This window comes from Palaemon carinicauda, chromosome 22, assembly GCF_036898095.1.
Source record: "Palaemon carinicauda isolate YSFRI2023 chromosome 22, ASM3689809v2, whole genome shotgun sequence".
NCBI lineage: Eukaryota > Metazoa > Arthropoda > Malacostraca > Decapoda > Palaemonidae > Palaemon > Palaemon carinicauda.
The window spans coordinates 118,215,686-118,238,358 of NC_090746.1; the positions used below are offsets into that span (position 1 = coordinate 118,215,686).

The following is a 22,673-nucleotide window of genomic DNA, read 5'->3' on the forward strand; positions in this document are numbered from 1 at the left end:
TTTATACCGACACCATTAGGTGAGCGAGCTAGTTCAACCTAGCATTCCTATACATTTTTTCTCTGGTAATATTAGCAGTTATATTCCTTAGAAATGGTGCATTAGGAGCATTTCACTGGGCGGCACAGGTCTCTCGCCCAGAAATAGATTTTTCCTTCGTCAAAATCCCTTATGTAAATTAGTTTTGTAAGTGCAAAAATCTAGATAAAACATAAATAATACTGTAAAGTAAAAAATTTACAAAACCCAGTAAGCTAATCATTGCAAGCTACCTTCGCCTATACCATATTGTATATTTCAAGATAGCCAATTGAATTATGCACATTTTGGTGCTAGTTTCATGCAAAACAAATAAAAATTGGCGACAATATAGCAAAAAGACTTTCATTACCTTGACCTTGACTTTTGACCCAATCACTTCCAAAATCTAATCAAATTGCCCTTGGATCAAGGCCAATCATCCCACCAAATTTCATGACATTAGGTCAAATAGTTTTTGAGTTATGCGAATCACCAAACAGACATTCAAACAAATATTTACACAAACAAGGGTATTAACTTCACTATATCATGTTGTGTATCACAAGAAAGGCAATTGAATTGTGCACATTTTGGCACTAGTTTCCTGCAAATCGGATAAAAATTTAATACAATATTTCAAAATAACATATTTGACGTTTTTGTTACCCTGACCTTTGACCTAGTCACTTCCAGAATTTTATCAAATTGTCCTTGGATAATGGACAATCATCCCACCAAATTTCAAGAAATTAGGTCAAATAGTTGTTGAGTTATGCAAATCACAAACACACACACAGACATACAAACAAATACACAAACAAGGGTAATGCCATCACTATATCATGTTGTATATCATAATATAGGCAATTGAATTATACACATTTTGGCACTTGTTTCATGTAAATCTGATAAAATATTGGCAACGATACGGCAAAAAGACATTTTTGACGTTTTCGTGACCTTGGCCATTTTCATAAAATAATTAATCGCAAATAACGAGAGTTGACCATACCAAATACGTGGATAACAATAGTTTACTATATGACTAATTAATACTTACAAGGTACAACCAGCACTCCAAACGTCGACTTTGAAGCCTGGGAAAATTCTAGCTCCTCCTGCAACCTCTGGGGGCTGGAACAGGGGAGAGCCTTGACTTGTGGTGATATGATCATTGCCAGCAATAACATCCAGTTGCTGCAATGTTTACACGGAGACTTTGCATTACAAAAAATTAAAAGCAAACTTATCTATAACAAAATTTTGTGAAAAATACTAAATAATAATAATAAAAGAGCTTACATTATGCATCATTGGCCTGTTAATTCTGTGGCTGGTAAACAAATCAGGCATTTCACATAAGCATTGGTAATAGTTTTATAAAAACTTCTTACACAGGATTTCCTAAAATTCCTAAAAGAAAATGTAATCACAAGTACTGATCCATACTGTTCAGAAAAATAAATGTGTTGAGGTGGTTTGGCCATACAGAGAGAACGGAAAATGGCTGTCTGCTGAAAAGGGGGATGAATGTAGGAGTTGATGGGAGTACAGGGAAGTCCAAGGTTTGGATAGATGGATGAAGTGAAGACAGCTCTGGATGATAGGATAGATGTGAAAGGGGCAAAAGAGTTTGCTTGAGATAGAAATCAATGGTGAGCGATTGTGATGCAGTTCTGATAGGCCTTGCTGCTTCCTCCAGTCACCTTGGTGACTACTGAGGTAGCGGCAATAGGGGATTCAGCATATGAAGCTTCATTAAGATGGATAATGGGGGAGGGTGGGCTGTGGCACCCTAGGAGTCAAAACCAAACTGGGCTGAATCCTTCATCAGGCCGGGAGGAACGAAGAGAAAAAAAAATCCCCTTTTGTTCTTTTTTTTTTTTATGTCGGCTACCCGCCAAAATTAGGGGAAGAGCCATGGTAGATAGATATAATAATTATAATAATAATACATAAAGGAGAAAATATATTTATATTATTACTAGTTAATCTACAACCCCAGATGGAAAAGTAGGATGCTATAAGCCCAAGGGCTACAACATGGAAAATTTGCTCAGTGAGGGAAGGAAATGTGGAAATATATAAACTAATGAAAAGTACTGAAATAAATAATGAATATGTTTTCATGAAAAAATTAATATTAGTAATACTTATCTGGATGATGTAGCTAGCCGTGAATCCCAAAGAACCCATAATATTTTAACCACATTGGCAACCCTACTACCTCTTATTCTGTTCAGCCATTGGCATAACTGTCAGATGAAGCCTGAGTTCACTCAACTCTCTCATCATCTTGCTTGAGGGTACACTCGGGCACACTTTTCTATCTAGTTTCTCTTCCTCTTGTTTTGTTAAAGTTTTTATAGTTTATATAAGAAATATTTATTTCAATGTTTTTACTGTTCTTAAAATATTCTATTTTTCCTTGTTTCCTTTCCTCACTGGGCTATTTTCCCTGTTGGGGCCCCTGGGCTTATAGCATCCTGCTTTTCTAACTATGGTTGTAGCTTAACATTTAATAATAATAATAATAATAATAATAATAATAATAATAATAATGATAATAATAATAAAGATGTGGGGAAGGATGGGTGGGACTGGCTAAATTATTGAGGGAAAGTATTATCAATATCAATTTTATCACAAACATTCCAATCAATAAAATTTACCTTAGGATAATCTATTCAGCCCGTTTATTCAAATTGACAAGGAGGAAGGATCTGGAAGAATGTCTTCTTTTTTGGAACAGAATAGGAGGAACAAAAAACAAGGAGATAAAATACTGCATCATTCCAGCTTTGCTGTTATCATACTCATATGCAAAGGTCAATGGTTTGCATATATGTAGGAACAAATTACAATTAAATATAGCATAAGACCAAGCAAACAGATAGATGGGATCGTAAGCTTACCTCGGCGACTCCAAAATCGGATATTTTCAAAACACTGTCAGTATCTAGGAGAAGGTTCCCTGGTTTAATGTCCTTATGAATAACACCTCTGCTATGTAAATACTCCAGTCCATCCACCAACTGTACAAAATATCTAGAAAATGTAGAAATATTAGTCGACTAGGCAACCTTGATCAAAGATTAAAATTTAAAAAAAATTTCATGAGTATTTTAATTAATTTGTATTTTTCCTAGATATACAAACTTAAGTCCTTTATGTAGGAATACTGTTTTTAGCGTAAATTGTTAACAAGGTAGTTAACGAGAGGTGGGAGCGAGGGCAAGGAGCTCCGTCCCCTTAACTGTCACAGTCTCTTCACTTTTATGAACTTCTGGCTCAGGACTGAGAAGGGTGGTTGAGGAAGGAAGTTTAATATAAAGGATCCAGGTGTTTTTAGCTACTGATAAAAATCATTGTCCTTTATGCAAGGAGACTCACTGCTTAGTGGGCCAGTAGTCCCCCTGGAACTGAAATGCTAGGTTCTTTTTCTTCCCTGGATATGTTATTGTACCTTGTCCCGTACAGGAGCGAAGGAGACAACTACAGCAACCTCCTATCGGTCTAACAGCATGAATAGGCTGATAGGGCCTGGCCTGTCCAAACAAAATTGGCATGTGATTAGGATGAATAGGCTGATAGGGCCTGGCCTGTCCAAACAAAATTGGCATGTGATTAGGATGAATAGGCTGATAGGGCCTGGCCTGTCCAAACAAAATTGGCATGTGATTAGGATGAATAGGCTGATAGTGCCTGGCCTGTCCAAAATAAATTGGCATGTGATCAAAGGAGGGATCCACAAATTTTATTTAATATGCTAAAGACCCAATCTCCTGTACGTTCCTGTCAGACTCAATAATTTCTAAGGGTAATACCACACAATATGCACATCTGGCCAGTGGTGACGTGAAAAAAGTTATGAGAAATATCCAGAAACTTTTATTCTAGAACACATCTTTGAGTTACAAATCATTACATTGTATTTTTTTATCTAACATTTAATAGGTAAAAATAATCCATTTTCACAGGTCTTATTACATCAAATAGGTAGATTTAATCTACATACAACAAATCCCTCTGCCTAGCGAAAGCTTGGGGGTTATTAATCAACAATTTTTCACAAATACAAACAAAATAATTAGATAATAAAATTATAAATATGATGATTTCATTACAAAAAAAATTAAATACAATTTTATATTACAAACTTCAAGCGATAATTTTAAATTCACAGTCAATAGACAAACACAAAAAATATCAATAAAATCATTATAAAGAAAACTAAAAGGCATCTCCTTTTCAACAGGTATCAAAGTTCTCAAATAATATTTAACCTAAGCCTCTTTTCAACCAGGGTTTAACATCATCTATAAGGGCATGACAAAATAATTCATCAAATACAAAAATGGACTTCAGCGAGGATTTTGATGTCTGATTGGATTTCTCAATAGCTTGACACACAGGACAAGTACAACAAGACTGTGTCACATCTTGCCAATAAAAATGTTTGATATCATAACTCAAAATTTTACTCACTCCAAAATGATCAGTCATAGGTTGTTCATGAGATACATACCTTCAACATCACAAATTTTAAGTAATTTGTATTTTTCCTAACATACTTACCGAGAAACACGAGAACACGACGCGACCAGAAAACATACTGCCTAGATCGAGAGCGTAGCCTCATGGCCGACCTCGGGCATTGCCCCAGGTCACGTTCTCTTCCACTACCAGGTCACTTAGAGAATGGTAGTAGGGTAAACTAAGCAAAACTCTGGTCGTTAGAGAGCCACCAGTGACTCCTAAGAAAGTGTTTCGAGGTAAGTATCTGTGTTGGAAAAAATTATGATTTTAAGGAATAACAACCTGAACAACAGCATGGTCAAACTTTTGATCTACAATCAACTTTGAACGAGACTCAGGATCGCAGTCTTCACTGAATAACATGCTACCAGTTATTTCTGACACATGACAGGAATCGGATAAATCAGTATCAAACTGATTAAACAAAACTCTCTCAGACAAGTTAACATCATCATCAGAAGATACATCATTACAAACAAAGGTATCTTCAAAAGACAAGTCATTAGAATTCTCAATAAGAGATTCATCACAAACTAACATATCTTCATAAAACAGGTAGGCAGAACCATCAAAAGACATGACATCACAAACCAAAATTGTCTTCTCGAGACAGGTGTGTAGTACAGCTAACATCAGAAACATTATAAGAATTTAACTGCTCTACATGTTGGTAGAACAGGCAACAGTTGGACAAGTACCAAGAATTAACATATCTTCATGAAATAAGCCAGTAGAACACTCATTAGTGGATGTAGCACCAAAATCAACATTTCTTCATGAGGCAAGCTGGTAGAACAAACAACAGAGGACATTCTCAAAAACCAACACATCATTATTAGACATGCAGGTAGAACTCAGAATCTTCTGATGAGTCCCAGTACTCAAAGAAAACTAGAGTGGACAAATTAGGACTGAGAACCTCCAACTCCTGATCAAGATTTGTCTCTTCGACCATCTTCGGTAGGAAATCAACTCTCATCTACCAAGTCATTACCAAGCAAAAATTGAATGCCACTTATAGGCAAATCGGAAACCACACCAACAACGGACCCTCATAACCAGTTACAATGAAGATCCTTACAATGCAAGGGAATGCTAGAATGGCCACCACCAGCCCCACGAATAGGAGTACAGTATACTCCCCAATAAACGAATGCTCAGTCATAGGGACAACTTCCCTCAAAATAAATAATTGGGCACACAAGTATCACGCATGAAACAAACAAGGCGTGGTGAACCACTATTAATAACAACAAAACCCTTAGTAGAATATCGCTGGAAAACCTTATTAACAGGTCTGTAACAAACACTGGAATACACAGGCTTCCTGTGAAAAAACGTGGTCATTTAGTGTTAACCTTTAATGGTAGCACACTATAGCGAGACTTTGGTAGAGTAAGGGCCACAGTTTTATCTTTTTCTTTCTTCTTTAACTTGAAGCATTACAGAACTGCTACTGATAGAATTGCTATTCAAACTGCTGCTTTAAGACTTGACATGTGAATCAGAACTAGACCTTTGATCTTTAACATCTGTACTAGCAAGCTTATCTGTGTCCTTATAGTCTTTTGACCTATTATACTTTTATCATAAGACCTCGACTCCTAGTGAGCCAGAACATAATCATCAGCACATACAGCTGTTTCACAAAGGGCAGATAAGTCTTTCTCATTTAAATAAATCTTAATATTCTCACTAACATAATTTTCAAACTTCTTAATTAAAATAATTTCCCTTAATCTCTTAAAATCATCTTTACACTCTGCTGCCTTACACCATTTATCAAACCAATCTGATTGTTCCCGACTAAATTGTAAATATGTCTGCTTATCTTATTTCGTCCAACGCATCAAGAACGAAGTCAAGCCAACGTAAGTAAGATTACTCACTAAACGGATTTGCTTTAAATAGAATTAAAGTTTTCTGCTAATCTAACATCTAGTTAATTTAAAACATATTGTGCATTAAATATTTTTTTCATCTTTATTGACCATGTGCCATGGTCTTTCACTGTCTTAGGGTATAGAGTTGTCTTCCTTGAGGGTACACTTGGGCACACTATTCTATCTTATTTCTCTCCCTCTTGTTTTTTTTAAGTTTTCATAGTTTATATATGAAATATTTATTTTAATGCTATTACTGTTCTTAAAATATTTTATTTTAATTGTTAATTACTGATTTTGTAATTTCCTTATTTCTATTTTCCCTGTTGGAGCCTCTGGGCTTATAGTATTCTGCTTTTCCAACTAGGGTTGTACCTCAGCAAGTATTAATAATAATAATAATAATAATAATTTGGTAGCATTGTTTAACTCAAAGGCATTTGCAAAAAAAAATACATACGTTCGCAGAAAGAATGCTTGATAAAGCAAGAAAAAACTAAATAGCTAGTCATTAAAAGACTGGAAATAAAATGCCATGAATATTCATCCCTTTATAAAAGCATTTTGCATATAGAGAACAAATATAGCTGTATGAATTCCTGAAATGGCTGTTGCTTACATCAACTAGCATTCATAGACACAAGCTAGTGTACATTCAAGAGCAATCAGTTGACTGAAAACTTGGAAAGAACCTGAAATTGTTGGTTGGCTAAGTGTGGAGAAAGTTAATATATAGATTATATAATAACAAACTGTTTAGCTTCCGAATGTACTCTCAGAATGCATCTGTTTTGTAGGTGGTTGGTTACTGTATAGAGGTGACTGAAAGAATTATATGGGTATAATATAACTTAGTATGCAAAGGATACTGAATAAAAGTATTTTCTTTTATAATAAAAGAAAAACAAAAGACAGGTTTAATAAGGGAAGAATATTTCACATGGTATACCAAGTAACATCACATTTCTATGATTCTTAAAGCCACTTCTATCCTCTTTACTTACTTATACAACATAAAAACAGAGCAAAGAAGACATAAAAGACTTACTTGTGAGCCTGATATATGGGAAACTTTTTTTTGGCAGTTCGGTCCAGCATTTCCTGCAGTCCTGTGACACAGAAGTCCATCACCATATAAATCTGTAAAAAAAAGAATATCGTGAATGAAAGGGTTCACTAACACTTAATAAATATAAACTGTCTGAATCTTTAACTTTAGAGCACTTTTACTGTCAAAACTAAAATCTGTAAAACAAATATCTTAATTGAAATATTGAAGAAAATAAATTCCAAAGACATATTGTAATTACAGTAGCAGTATGATTACATCCATCGACACTTAGAACCTAAAATTATATTACAAAATAGCATCCTATAATCTTACCTTTCCTTTCTCATCATTGTGATAAACATCAATTAAATTAATGACGTTGTTGTGCCTCAAATTCCGTAACAGACATATTTCTCTTCTAACATTTTGGTCTCCATTTGGAATTCTTCTAAGCGTTTTCTTTTTCATAATCTTCACAGCACGACGCTGGAGGGTATCTTTGTCTAGACATTCTTTAACTTTGCCGTAACTTCCTTCCCCAAGTTTGTCACCCAAGACATACTTCCCAATCAACTGAAATGAAAAACATTGCAATGAACATCTACGGTAGTTCCTTGAACAGACAGTAATCTCACATAAAATCTGAAATGAAATACAGTATATATAACTACATGATAAAGCATTCTTACATACATACATACATATACCAAGGCACTTCCCCCAATTTTGGGGGGTAGCCGACATCAACAAAAGAAACAAAACAAAAAAGGGGACCTCTACTCTCTACATTCCTCCAGCCTAACAAGGGACTCAACCGAGTTCAGCTGGTACTGCTAGGGTGTCACAGCCCCCCTTCCCACATTATCCACCACAGATGAAGCTTCATAATGCTGAATCCCCTACTGCTGCTACCTCCGCGGTCATCTAAGGCATCGGAGGCAGCAGCAGGGCCTACCGAAACCGAGTCACAATCGCTCGCCATTCATTCCTATTTCTAGCACGCTCTCTTGCCTCTCTCACATCTCACATTCTTACTGAAAAGAAATCATCTCCCTCCTCCCCACTTTTAGCAATGTCAAGAGAATTTTTAGATATAGAGGTCTATGACACCTCTGATTATGTGATACTCTTGAGATGGAATGATCTGCTGAGTGTTTGCCCAGTGGTTCCACCTACTGAGTTTAATGGGTATCATAAGGGAGGGAGAGAAGTGAAAGAGAAGGGAACAATTTTTGCGGTAAAGGTTAGTAAATCGGTAGGTTTGACAGTTAAAGCATAATGACTACCAGGTAAGGTTCATCTAAATAATAAATACTGTAGGATCCTGCAAAGGTGAGCCAACAACCAAGGGCTCATTTTGATCTATACATAAGCCAAATATAAAGTGGGTAAGTCAAAGGCACAAGCAACATGAACCTTAAAGAGACTCCATAAAAATAAGACTGAGAAGAGCTTCTCTCAACGAAGATAGTAGAACAAATCAGCTAATTGCAGAGGCTTTAATTGGAGCAGTATCACATCTAAAACACCAACCACAGAAGATGGCCCAATTCCCCTGGTAGACAACTGGAGAGGATTTTTGCAGATATCCAGACATCTCCTGAGCAGTGCCTTGCAAAAAGCTTTTAGCTCAGAGAAGCTCGGATAGTTAACACTCATGAAGTGACAGAGATGTTGTGGTACCTCTGCAAATGGGGCTGACAGATGAGGTTAGCCCATTAGGATATTTCTCACAGTATCTCGACTAAGAGCATCAGCAGATCTGGAAACCATTTGGCGTGTGGCCACTAGGGAGCCATGAGTGAACAGCCTATCGACTACTCAATGTATCTGGGAGAAGGGTAGAAAGGCACAACTATTTAGGTTTTTCCAGGGATGTTGGAAGGCGGCGTCCATCATTGTAGACGGATCTGGAACTGGTAAGCAAAACACTGGAACCTTCTTGTTCAGCTGGGTGGCAACCAAGTCGATCAGTAGGTAACCAAAAAAGGACATGAGCCTTTCCGCCACGCATAGTAGTAGGAGCCACTTCACTCCTACCACATGGCCCTGGCGGCTGGGTGTGTCCTCTAACATATTTATCTTGCCTCGAATGAACCTTGCAACAGCTATACTACATTGTCAAGTGCCCGAGTGTATGCCTGTTTTGCCATCTAACAAAGGGAGTGTGAAACAGTTCCTCCTTGCTTGTTAACGTAGGTAACTTTGGTAGCATTGCCACTCGTCAATGCCATTGAGTGCCCTATCAATCTCAGCTGGAAGGTTTCCAGTGCTAGAAGTGCAGTTTGCATCTCCAACAGGTTGATGTGAAGGAGCTTATCTTCTTAAAACCACAATCCTGGAGCATTCTGGTCCTTTCAGAGTGTCCCCCCACCCCAACACCTTCTTGCGTCCGTCTATGATCAGCAGCATCTCCGGAGGTAGAGAGGCAAGTGGAATTTTCTTGGTGAGATTTTATTAGTACAGCCATCACAAGAGATCATCCCTCATTTCTTGTTCCACCAGAAGCTCAATGTTAGTGGGGGGGGGGGGGGGTTATCAGTGGCGCGTGACCAGTGACACTTAGAACACCATTATAGCTATCTATGGTGGAGACGCTCATGAGGCACGAGTTTCTCCAATGACATGACGTCCCAGAAGAATTTGTTGCACTATCAAAAACGGTTGTGCTACCTCACTTAGTCTATTGATACAATCATCTAAAGGAAAGATTCTCACTGCTGCTGTGTCTATCAACATTCCTAGTTACTGTACTCCATCCTTCTCATGCGTGTATTTCGACTTTTCCCAAATGATCATGATCACTGGATTGTGGCAAAAGGAAAGAAGTTTCTCACGAACTTGAAGCAACTGCCTCCTTCAGGACAGCAGGATTGGCCAATCATCAAGATACCTCAGAAGATAAATCCCATTTGAGTGGGCTTCACCTGAGACAAGAACAAACACTCACGTGAACACTTAGGGAGCAGCAGACAGTTCAAAGCACAGGGCTTTAAATTGGTATACTACTACCTCAAGGACAAAGAGGAGGTACTTTCTGTTGGACAGATGGATTGGTATCTGAAACTACTGCAGTAGTCCTTGAAGACCAAATAAAGTATGAAGTCTTCCTTCCTGAAGGCTGCATGTACTGTACTCGCCATCTCCATCTTGAAGAAAGTTTAGTGCACAAACTTGTCTAGGATAGAGATTGATAACTGGTCTCCATCTCCAGTGGACTGTAGAATCCCGGAGACCCATCTTGGACAATTCTAAAATGAGTCTTCAGCAATTTCAAAGGGTAAGTTATGAACGTCATCGTTGAGTGAGTAAGGGGAAAACAAGAGCTAATGAAAGGAAGGTGGTACCCGTCCCGTACGACCTCCACTACCCAACTTTCTGCATTGTGTCGCTGTCACATTGCCCAATGGCTTTACCAGTATTAACCCCATCACATTACAGCAGGGTCCCGAATTAAGCGTGTTCGAATTACACGATTCCCCTTTTCCGCGATCGCTATTTTTCAAAAATAAATTTTCTGTATCTGCGAGGCTGTTCAAAGTTCGCGAGTCAAGCACTACAAAATGTATCAAATCTATTGTCTTTTTAAGTATATTGGTAGCCCTAAATACGGTGATTTATAATAAATGTTACAAAACAATATTAACATTACATTTCATTAACATAATTTCATAATGAATAGCCTATTTAAGGATAAAATTCAACATCAACAATGAAATCAACTGTTAACTGTGCGAGTCCAGCTTACAAAATGTAAACAGAAATGTGGTTACGTTCTCGGCAATCTTTATCTTTCTCCAACCTTACAATAATTGTAATGGTAGTGTTAATGATGGTATATTAAAGCATTATTTTTGTTTAGTACAGTATATTTAAAAGCCTTATTTTTCCCTCTGGGCGTTCAAGGTTTTCACGAGTAGACTGGGTTCGTTTATCGGCAGTAGATAGCCTAAACTTCGGTAACGAGTCGTCAATATTTTGTCATATTTTAAACAGTATACATTTGATTTGCAAACATTGGTTTTGTAGAGTAGACGGTAAAATAAAATCTAGAGAGAGAGAGAGAGAGAGAGAGAGAGAGAGAGAGAGAGAGAGAGAGAGAGAGAGATTTGATGGCAGAAATCCCCCCTCTCTCTCTCTCTCTCTCTCTCTCTCTCTCTCTCTCTCTCTCTCTCTCTCTCTCTCTCTCTCTCCGTAAGAAATAAAACCATAGTTCACATATGGCAACTTGAGTTTAAGAATGAAATTAACATGAATATTGTTAGTTGTGGCGATCAATTCCTCGCTTCAGGGGGTACACGAAACAAAAACACGGCATTCAAGTACAACAGCTGATTCTCTCTCTCTCTCTCTCTCTCTCTTTCTCTCTTTCTCTCTCTCTCTCTCTCTCTCTCTCTCTCTCTCTCTCTCTCTCTCTCTCTCTCTCTCTCTCTCGTTATACAATACTTACAAATAGATGAAGAAACCAAAATCGGTTTTCTTGAAGTGTCAATTAAATACAAAACGAAAAAATTATACCGTGTATACATCCATTTCAATCATAGCTTAAAATACGGTAACCGATTTCGTCCGCAAACCACTATTTTTTAGGAAACACCATTCTATTCCAGAAAATTTTTACTCTTTAAATGTCAATTGCGCTATAATAAAACATGTACTTATGTTGTTAAATTTCGGGTGTGTTTTAAAAATCTAGTATTGCTAACTTATTTTTGTTTTACTGTGATCACATCAGCTGATGTCTAGCTTCCGCGCGAATACAATAACAAAGAATTGTTTACACCATTTCTTAACTTATTCAAACCATCTATACAGTTAATATTACATAAACACCAATGTGTTATAACCTATCATATTTATTGTTTAGTACTTTAAAACTATCCCTCTCTCTCTCTCTCTCTCTCTCTCTCTCTCTCTCTCTCTCTCTCTCTCTCTCTCTCTCTCTCTCTTCTCTCTCTCTCTCTCTCTCTCTCACATCGAACGTTATAGCGGTAACCTAATTGTTCGGTGACTTTAAAAATAGACCTAGTACTTTCTTTTTTTACCTTTTTTGCATATGGATCCATAATTGAGGTGGGTACAAGTTGACTTATAACTGAAGTTAGGAAAAGTATTTTGGATATGGAAAGGACAATTATCTTTCGTAACAGTTTAGAATTATCGTAAGTTATCACTCTGTCATTAGCGGCAGTTTGCTATTGTGGATTAAACGCATAAGGAAAAAAAATTTCCAGCTTTGCTACGAATTTAGGAATTTATATGGATACGGTAAGTAAAATATTTGTAATAACATAATGTTTACTAAATGTTTGTAATATCATTAGTTATGACTTAGATCATGTGTGTTTAATGCATTCGTTTGTTTATTATGATCGAAGATGGAGCGTAAACAAATGGAAGGTTTCCGTTTCAGGCGGCATCATAAAGAAAAACATTTCATAAATGGCATTCATTTCATTTATTTGAAAGTTCTAATAAAAAATAATTAGAACATTGGTAATAACAAATTCAACATATAATCAATACTGATAAGATTGCTGTCGATGCAAAAACTAACAGATGAGTAAGTGCGTCTGTTTCTTCGTTATGATCAGAGATAAACGGAAACAAAACATTGGTTGTTTTTTATTGTGCTTTTTGGCGTGTTTAGGAAACGCATGATATAAAATCGCCTTTATTTTGTTAATTCTGGATTTTCAATCATTCAACAAAAGCTAGTCTATAGAGTGATGGTTTTGCTATCCACCAGTTGTCTTATACAATAGATACAGTGAACCCTCGTTTATCGCGGTAGATAGGTTCCAGACGCGGGCGCGATAGGTGAAAATCCGCGAAGTATTGACACCATATTTACCTATTTATTTAACATGTATATTCGGACTTTTAAAACCTTCCCTTGTACGTAGTACTGTTAACAAACTACCCTTTAATGTACAGAACACTTAATGCATGTACTACAGTACCCTAAACTAAAACAGGCACAAATATTAAAGGCGATTTTATATCATGCGTTTCCTAAACACCTAAAAAGCACGATAAAAAATGGCAACCAATGTTTTGTTTACGTTTATCTCTGATCATAATGAAGAAACAAACTCATTTAGTGTACTGTACACATATATGTATAGGTTAGTTTTTGCATCGATTATATTGATGTACAGTATACAGTATGTTGATTTTGTTATTACCAATGTTTTACTTAATTTTCCTTAGGACTTCCAAATGAAATGTTTTTCTTTATGACGCCACCTGAAACGACGGCGTCATAAAGTACGCTCAGTAAACAACCACGCTCAGAACAAAGAAGGCATTTAACGCGCATGATGAAAGTGATAAATAATGATATTTACAGTAAAAGCATTTACAAAATATGTTATTACAAATATTATTTACCGTATCTATATAAAATCATACAGTACATACTGTACGTAGCAAAGCAGGAAAACAATTTACGAGAGAGAGAGAGAGAGAGAGAGAGAGAGAGAGAGAGAGAGAGAGAGAGAGAGAGAGAGAGAGAGAGAGAGAGAGAGAGAGAGAGAGAGAGAGATTGTTTTACGTACGTAAATGTAAATTTTAAACAAAAAAAATATGATAGGCTTTTTAAACCTTCCCTTTAACTTAATGCATACAGTACTAAACTATAAAACAGACACAAATATTACAGTAAAATGTTTAAGTAAAAAATAAAGATTGTTACTGTACTCACCACGAAAGAAGTTCAAGAAAAACTTGAATGATGATGGCGATGAATTTGCTGCACAGTAGAAATGATGATGATGAAGCTGATGATGTCTTCTACTGTGCAGCCAATAATAGTATTTTACGTCTCTTCAGACGGAGGTGTCTTTTCCTGGGACACCTCTTCAACTTCTTCCTGAGACACTTCTTCAATTTCTTCCGAGGGCATTGTGATCGGAAGTTGCTGCCGCTGCTTCTTTTTTCGCAAGAGCATCCTGTAGGGAGCCATTTGTTCATCGATCTTGGTGCAGAATTGTAGAGAACGAACCATATCCTCGTCCCACTCTTGCGACATTTCTTTCACCTCATTCGCAAGCTTGCAGAGCTTGGCAAGCCGTTCTATAGTTAAGACCGTTTCTTCGACATTTTCTTGGATCTCTTCCTGTGTTTCACTGTCTTCACTGCCCGATTTCGTCAGGTCTTCGAGGTCTGCGGCCGCGTAACTTCTACCGTCTTTTAACATAGTATCGAGAAGCGTCACCTTCTCAGCAATCATCATTTTTCGGTGCTGTTTAGGCTCACTACCAGCCTTAGTAGAAGCAGAAGGCTTGGGAGGCATTGTACAGTAGGGTTTAACAGAAAGTTCAACTTAAAACAGTCGCACACAGCACAGATTCAACTTCACAAACTTAAGAACGTCTACTCAGCAATACGCGGAAAGAGAAAGTGAACGATGCAGTCCCGCGAGAACTTTGATGCTGCGGGTTGGAGATGCGGGCAAAACACCAATCACAGGCTAGATAACAAAACTTGAGTTTTGATTCGTCATCTATCGGCGCTTGAACCAATCACAACCCGTCTTATACAGTACTATGGTGCGTTGGTTACTCATAGAAGATGTCCCGCGCACACTGAACGTACGTAGATTAAGTACAATACCGTAATAATAATAAATAATGATAATAATACTGTACAGTAATAATAATAATAATAATGATTAATAATAATAACAATAATAATTTTATTAACAACAACAACAATAATAATAATAATAACAATAATAATAAAAATTTACGTACGTACGCTATTTTACGCCTCTCTCTCTCTCTCTCTCTCTCTCTCTCTCTCTCTCTCTCGTACGCTTACAGTACTTATTCGAAATGTGATTTTTGCAACAAAGAATATTATTGGATGCAGTACTGTACTACGTACGTATACATACAAAAGATTCATGGAAAAGAAGCACATCCATTACAGTACACACCATTCTAATATGGTATGACTGCATCTGATTTGCGTTTCATGTTCGATTTAATTTTACTACGTACTGAATTATCGTATGATCACATTCTCTTTTCGTGTTTTATTTCTTTCTGTGCTGAATTATATATCATATGTAATGCAATGAACAATCAGTAAGAGCAGATATTACTATAATTACAGTATTAATGGAATTACAGGTAACAAAATATCGTATTTGGTTATCTTCAGATTTCGCGGTATTTTCGAATTTTCCGGAAAATCCGCGATATGTATATATATATGGGTTATGGGAAAACCCCGCGAAGTGGTGAATCCGCGATTGTCGAACCGCGAAGTAGCGAGGGTTCACTGTATCTCTATCTATATCTATATACCAAGGCACTTCCCCCAATTTTGGGGGGTAGCCGACACCAACAATGAAACAAAACAAAAAGGGGACCTCTACTCTCTATGTTCCTTCAGCCTAATCAGGGACCCAACCGAGTTCAGCTGGTACTGCTAGGGTGCCACAGCCCAACCTCCCACATTTCCACCACAGATGAAGCTTCATAATGCTGACTCCCCTACTGCTGCTACCTCAATACAATAGATATGACAAACATTAAAATTTGTCTGTATTTTGGGTCGTGTTATAACGGGAAATATATGGTGTTTACACCTATCCTGGTTGTAATTTTAACCATTTTTCAAGTTATTAGAACTTTAAAGTATATTAAATGTTTGATTTATTTACAAGAACAATTTGATATTATGAAGAAATACAGTATAGTACAAAGAAAGTATTGGAAATGGGTAGTAAACACATTTGAATAGGCAAATTGCTGTTTGCCATGGCCACAATGGAATTATTTCTGTTAGTTGTGTGTTTCGAAATAAGCGATTTTCCATTTATACGAGGTCATTAATCGACCAAATTCTCGCATAATTCGGGACCCTACTGTACCTGAATGGGATTGCCGACCTCAGCATCCCCTTCCTACTTCTACCGCCCTTCCTGACACGACCAGGTTGGAGACAAAAGGGAGGAAGGGTGGGACATCTTTGAGGAAGAAGGGGCTGGAGCAGCATATTGAGATCTGGGTGTCACAGTCAGCTTCTTCAGTCCTGAATTGATTGGTTGTGTAGAAGAAGCTCTTCGAGCAGTTGATTTAGGATCAGGGGCCATAAAAGCAACATCTCGGTGGATGAGCAAGCTATGACTTTCCTTTCTCCACATCTTGTAGATGACATCGATGTCTTTCTGTGAGAAAAGCGACGTAGACTCCAGTAATAGTGCCTTTCTAAGGGAGAATATTGCTTCCTGTCCCACTTGCCTTGTGAAGTGGGAAGCCACTACATCCCATGTTTTGAGTACCCAATTTTCCCACTAGTTTACTGACCGATGCATCTAGTGGGTCACTGCCTTTGTGCCCGAGAAAATAATGTCAGTACTCTCCGGATTAGACACAACTTGAGATGAAATGACACACGTTACCTCTGCAATCAGTCATGCAGTGTCTGATCCTTCAGTGACGGAGCATAAGGAGATTGAGAACGTGAAGGCCTGGTATGAGGAGACCGAGTGTAGGGACCCTTTGCCAGCGGAGGCTGGGAATGATGAGATCTGCTGCCTCTTGATCGTGTGCATGAGGGATATTGTACACACATAGGGTGGTGATCTTATGTATGGTGTTCATGCTTGTGAAGGATGGTCTTATGGAAGATGTTCTCATGCAGAAGGTGGATCATGAGAATAATCCACAAGTCATCTACGCCTCCACCAACAGCACTCGTGCTCAGTGTTGCACGAGACTGCACTGGTAGCAGAAGAGTAAGATCCATTACCTTGTACCTCAACACCTTCCCCTGGGTTGGGTTTTGGTACATAGCTATTCTTCCCATGAAACCATAAAGAGGAATCGGTCGAAGCCTCTAGAGACTTGATTCTATCAGCCGTTCTGTGCTTCGGTGACCTTGCCTTCTTCCTCTTCGGATTACCTGACCTGAAGGCTCGGCATCAAGGATTCCGGGGCTAGCAGCGATCCTTTGCAGCAGGTGAAGCAAGCTCCTCCACTGCAGTTGGCAAGGGCATGTCGAGGGCACCACATCCCGACTCCTCTGCAGGCTGTACAGATGAAACGGAGGGTGCAGCAAGGGAAGACTAATGGGTCACAGCAGCAGCTAACACCTCAAGAAGTTTCTCTGTTGATGGGGCCACAACTTACCAAGATGGACTTTGCGAGAGTTGTTGTTAATCAGCAGAGTGATGGGAGTACTTTGAGAGTGATAGGGGATATTACCTTCACTAGAAGTCAATACTCCTGTCTCACTCAAAGCAATCACCGAGCATATGGCTGTCTCCCATCTCCTTACAATATCCTACGGAGGACCCAGCCCGAGGAAGTCAAAGGACACAACAGGTTTTGAACCCAAAGCTGGGAAGAAAAAACTGAAAAGTTTCTTCGGTATCAGCTTAGAATTTGCCAAGACCAATGCTGATGAATCCCTTATAGATTTCTTCTTTCTCTTCTATAAGAACTCCACCCACTGAAGAGGAGGCCACTTCCTACGTTCATCACAGGGGGATGTATGCGAGCAGTCCTGTCCCCTGAAAAAACCAGAGTTGATGGGGATCCACTTCTGGCCTACTTATATACCAGACACAATTAAGGATGGGATTGCTAATATAAAAAAGAAAAAGCATGAAACAACCAGTGACAAAAATGCAGGGAAGTACACTAGTATCACGCTGAGGCCAAAGTGAGGGTAACTCTATCTGTCGGGTGGGCGGAGCCTACCCACCAACCAACAGTCAACTATGTTTACCTCGTTAAAAGTTCAACTTCGTTGAAGTTATACTCCTATTAAAGAACGATGGTTTGTATGCGTGTAAAAATGTAAAAGATCTTATATTTCATATTCATTACTTATTTAGTCTACTTATTTCCTTTCCTCACGGGGCTATTTTCCCTGTTGGAATCATTGGGCTTATAGCATCCTGTTTTCCAACTAGTAGTCTGGGAGCTAGCTTAAGTTTATTTAACAATTTGAGCCCGAAAGGTTTGAGCATTGGATTCCATGCGTTTTATGGGTGTCATTACAAAGAGGCAAGTCTTAAGTGACATGGCTTGTACGGTGACTAGGGGTAGCCCCTCAAACCCCCCATCAAAATTTATTTTATTTAACAACTTGAGCCCAAACATCAAATAACATTTTATCAAGTGGCCCTTGGATAAGGATTCAAATCCCATCAGTTAAGACCAAAAATTCCTGTACGTTGATTAATTAAGACACTAATTAATTACAGCCAATTTCAGTTTTATTTAACAATTCAAGCTCAAACTATTTTCTTTCATATAATGATACTACTAGATACAGTGAAGAGAAAAATATAATACAAGACCAAAAATATTTGTACGGGGGCCATTTAAGACCCCTTATTAATTACCATGGGCATTTTTTGGTGCCAGATTGCACTTTATCTAACCAACATAGCCCATCCAAAATTTCAGTTGCATATTACTATCTACCAAGTTTAATATCATTTCAAACAAGTCAAGACACAATTTACCTGTACATCAGCTAATTAAGACGCTAATTAATTTGACCTGATTACAGTTTTATTTAACAATTTGAGCCCAAACAAATTTCTTTCAAATAATGATACCACTAGTAACAGTGATTGGAAAAATACAACACAAGACCAAAAAATTTTGTACAGGGTACATTTAAGACCCCTTATAAGCAGGCCTTAATATGTCAATTACAAAATAAAAGTGCATTCTTTGATCTTATCTCACTAGTGTTTGACTAGTGGTTTTTGTTAATAAACATCTCGCATAATCCAAGAGTCCAAAGGTTACTCACAAAGTTTTATTGTCTATGAGTATGTACAGCATAAGTCATATATATGAACTTAATTGTGAAAGCTAATGGTGCGTGAATTTCAGATGTAATATGCATTATTTTAGGTAAATCCCATCTTCCCATCCAATTCACAATCTAAAATAATGATTGTATTATTATCTTTAATATGTGTTTCGCAAAGAGGATTTGAAAACCCATGATAATTTTCTAGAAAATAAAATGGATGTCTATCTAATAATACTTTTCATACTTATCAATATTCCAGTTTCCATCATAGACAGAACAAAAGTTCTGCAGATATTGACTATTTAATTGAGCATGATTTTATTTGGAAGACAATATTGAAATAAAGTGTTACACATATAAGACATTTCTTAACATTTTTGACTGCATTATATGCTACTTGTTTCTGTACTATATGTATAAGGAGCTGTAAGGACAAATGACATCAATATGTATATAGAGGCTCTGACACCAATCATTGGATTGTTCTTTATGGTAAATCATGTCAACTATGCTAGGTGGATGAGTAAGTTCCAGCTAGACTTGATTAACATAGACCAGACACATCCTGGACTTCGAAAAATACTTGAAGGAGGGGCATTCTCTGTCAGAAGGACAGATCACAACTTTAGCAGAATCCCTGTCGACCTTACCCTCGAGCAGACAGTTAATGCAGATGCAGCATCGAGGATGACTGGCATCTCAGCTATGACAAACAACTACAGTTCTCGTTTGAGATGGGCTGTAACAAAGGCAACTAGGGCAGCTTGTGTCAGTAAAGTACAAGAAATGGTACAGATGGGTCATAAAGAAGATGTTGTGAATGATCTACAGGCATCGAGAAGAAAAAGAGATAAGGGAGATTTGGAGAAGTTAGTGCACATGATAGAAGAATGCTGTAATCCCTTTGACAGTAGTACTAATGATAGCCTATACAACATCTTCACTGGTAAAGAAGCTTCATCTTCTGTAAAAGAATCTATTTTAGCAGTGAAAGTCAACGGGGAAGACCGACGTAAAACATTTGTTGAAGCCTGTATAAAACACCCCAGCAGATTTGAAGAGCCAATCAAAAGAGAACAGCTGTTAACTTTTCAAAGTGAATGTGCAAAGAACAAAAGAACTACCAACAAAAAAATATCAGAACTAAGATGCACAAGAGATCTGATGGGACGGCTGGCAGTAGTGGCTTCAAAAGATGATATTGACTTAAGGACCACATTTTCTTACCCTCTGACACCTATACCATTGTCCATGTTCTCAACTGATGGCAGTATGGCTAAAACCAACAAGAGCACATTGCTTCAGAACCTTGAGAAACGGTTGAATCACCAGGCTCCTGAGACTGTAGATGTCAGCATTGTTGATGGCAATTTTATTCTACATACATTGGTTGGACAAAAAACATCAACATATGGTAGCCTTGCAAGATTGATTTTAATGAATGTAACTGCATTGTCAAAAATAAGAATTGATATACTGTTCGACACTTATGCTGAACCATCTATCAAAGACTCTGAAAGAATGAGAAGGAATGCCACAGATAAAGGGTACCTCATCACTGGACCAGAACAACGTTGTCCCAGAAATTTGGCAGATGGACTCAAGTCCAACTCATTCAAGCAGAGCCTAGCAGAATTTTTAGCTCATGAATGGCAGCGCCCTGAATATACCACACTGATTGGCAGTAGGATAATATATTTGGGCCATTTGTCAGAATGTCACAGCTTTCATGTATCACCAACAGGGGTAGTCATTCGAGAAGCCGTCCAGGATTTGGCTTGTAATCACCACGAGGCTGATACTAGGATATGTTTACATGCATACCATGCAGCTAGAGAAAAACAATCGAGAAATATTGTGGTCAGGGCTTCTGACACTGATATTGCTGTTATTTTGCTTTATCATGTCATAAAACACTATACATCCGCCTTTGTTAGAAAAGGGAAAGTGCGTCCACTAGGACTACTTGAAAAGTCTGCTGATGTCCAGGCTGCTTTTGCAGAGATGGGAACATGTGAAAACATCTCAGTCACTGCTGAAAAGGCTCTCCAGAGATTTACGGCATGCCTCTATGGTTTTAAGGGAGATCAATGTCAGTTGAATGAATACCGCTACAAAGTCGTTGAGAGGGCATTCAGTCCTAAACCTGGCTGCAAAAATATGTTGGAAAGGTTGAGTGGTATTGATGGGTGTCTCATCCCACCTTGTGAAGCTGAGCTTTCTCAGCATATAAGAAGGTGTTCTTTTGTTGCTCGAATGTGGTCAAGTGCCAACTCAAACATGATTGAACAGGATCCATCTGAAATTGATGGTTGGATTTTGATGGAATCAAAATATGAGCCTAAGATGTTTGATGGTGATCAGATTCCAGAGAAAGTGGTGTCTGCTATGGATGATGATAGTAGTTCAGTGTCAAATGACAAAGAAATAGGTGATAGTGATAGTGAGATAGAGACTGTGTATGGTAGTGGCTTAGAAACAGATACTGATTCTGACTGTGATGACTAGAATACTTCTGATTTCTTTAATGTGAAAATATGTTTACCTATATATCCATGACTACTCTATGGTTTGATTAATGTTTATGGCTGTTGCTCTACATGCAATTATCGTTATTTAACTGTGTAAGATAAAACATGAATTAAAATGCTGTGTTAAAAAACTATGGAATGAAAAATTCAAATTGAACTGATTGTTTTTTTTCTATACACGTCTATGCGTGTATTATACTCAATATTTTATATTTTATTCAAAGCTAAGAGTGATTAGCATCATATGCTTTATTATGTTTCCCATATTGTGAACAGTAATGCGTAATATATATTTTGCCACTAACAAACGAGGCATTCTCATCAAGAGAGTAGCTCTTAAATGGCAAATGTTCAAATATATTTTGTCTTAAATTGTGTTTTCCTACTGAGTTTAACTAGTGGTAGAATCTATGAAAGAAATTACTGGGGGCTTATATTATGAAATAATACTGTAATTAAATAAAATTATTATTGTTTTAAATTTTCTGATGTACTGATAATTTATCTTTTGAGCTGTAGGAAATATTATAGTTGGAAGACAGTAGCATGCAACTCTTGGATTATGCGAGATGTTTATTAACAAAAACCACTAGTCAAACACTAGTGAGATAAGATCAAAGAATGCACTTTTATTTTGTAATTGACATATTAAGGTCTGCTTATAAGGGGTCTTAAATGTACCCTGTACAAAATTTTTTGGTCTTGTGTTGTATTTTTCCAATCACTGTTACTAGTGGTATCATTATTTGAAAGAAATTTGTTTGGGCTCAAATTGTTAAATAAAACTGTAATCAGGTCAAATTAATTAGCGTCTTAATTAGCTGATGTACAGGTAAATTGTGTCTTGACTTGTAT

At 37.5% G+C, this 22,673-nt stretch overlaps 1 protein-coding gene across 2 annotated transcripts in view; it reads right to left on the minus strand.

The window, feature by feature from the left end:
- Lkb1 (Lkb1 kinase) overlaps positions 1–22,673 on the minus strand; it is an 82,751-nt gene that overhangs the window by 25,653 nt on the left and 34,425 nt on the right. For both annotated transcript variants that reach the window (XM_068346722.1, XM_068346721.1), the window contains exons 3-6: positions 7,828–8,067; positions 7,492–7,583; positions 2,937–3,069; positions 1,082–1,218 (exon numbers count right to left, since the gene is read on the minus strand). In XM_068346722.1, the coding sequence (XP_068202823.1) occupies positions 1,082–1,218; positions 2,937–3,069; positions 7,492–7,583; positions 7,828–8,067 (602 nt within the window). The remainder of the gene's footprint in view (positions 1–1,081; positions 1,219–2,936; positions 3,070–7,491; positions 7,584–7,827; positions 8,068–22,673) is intronic.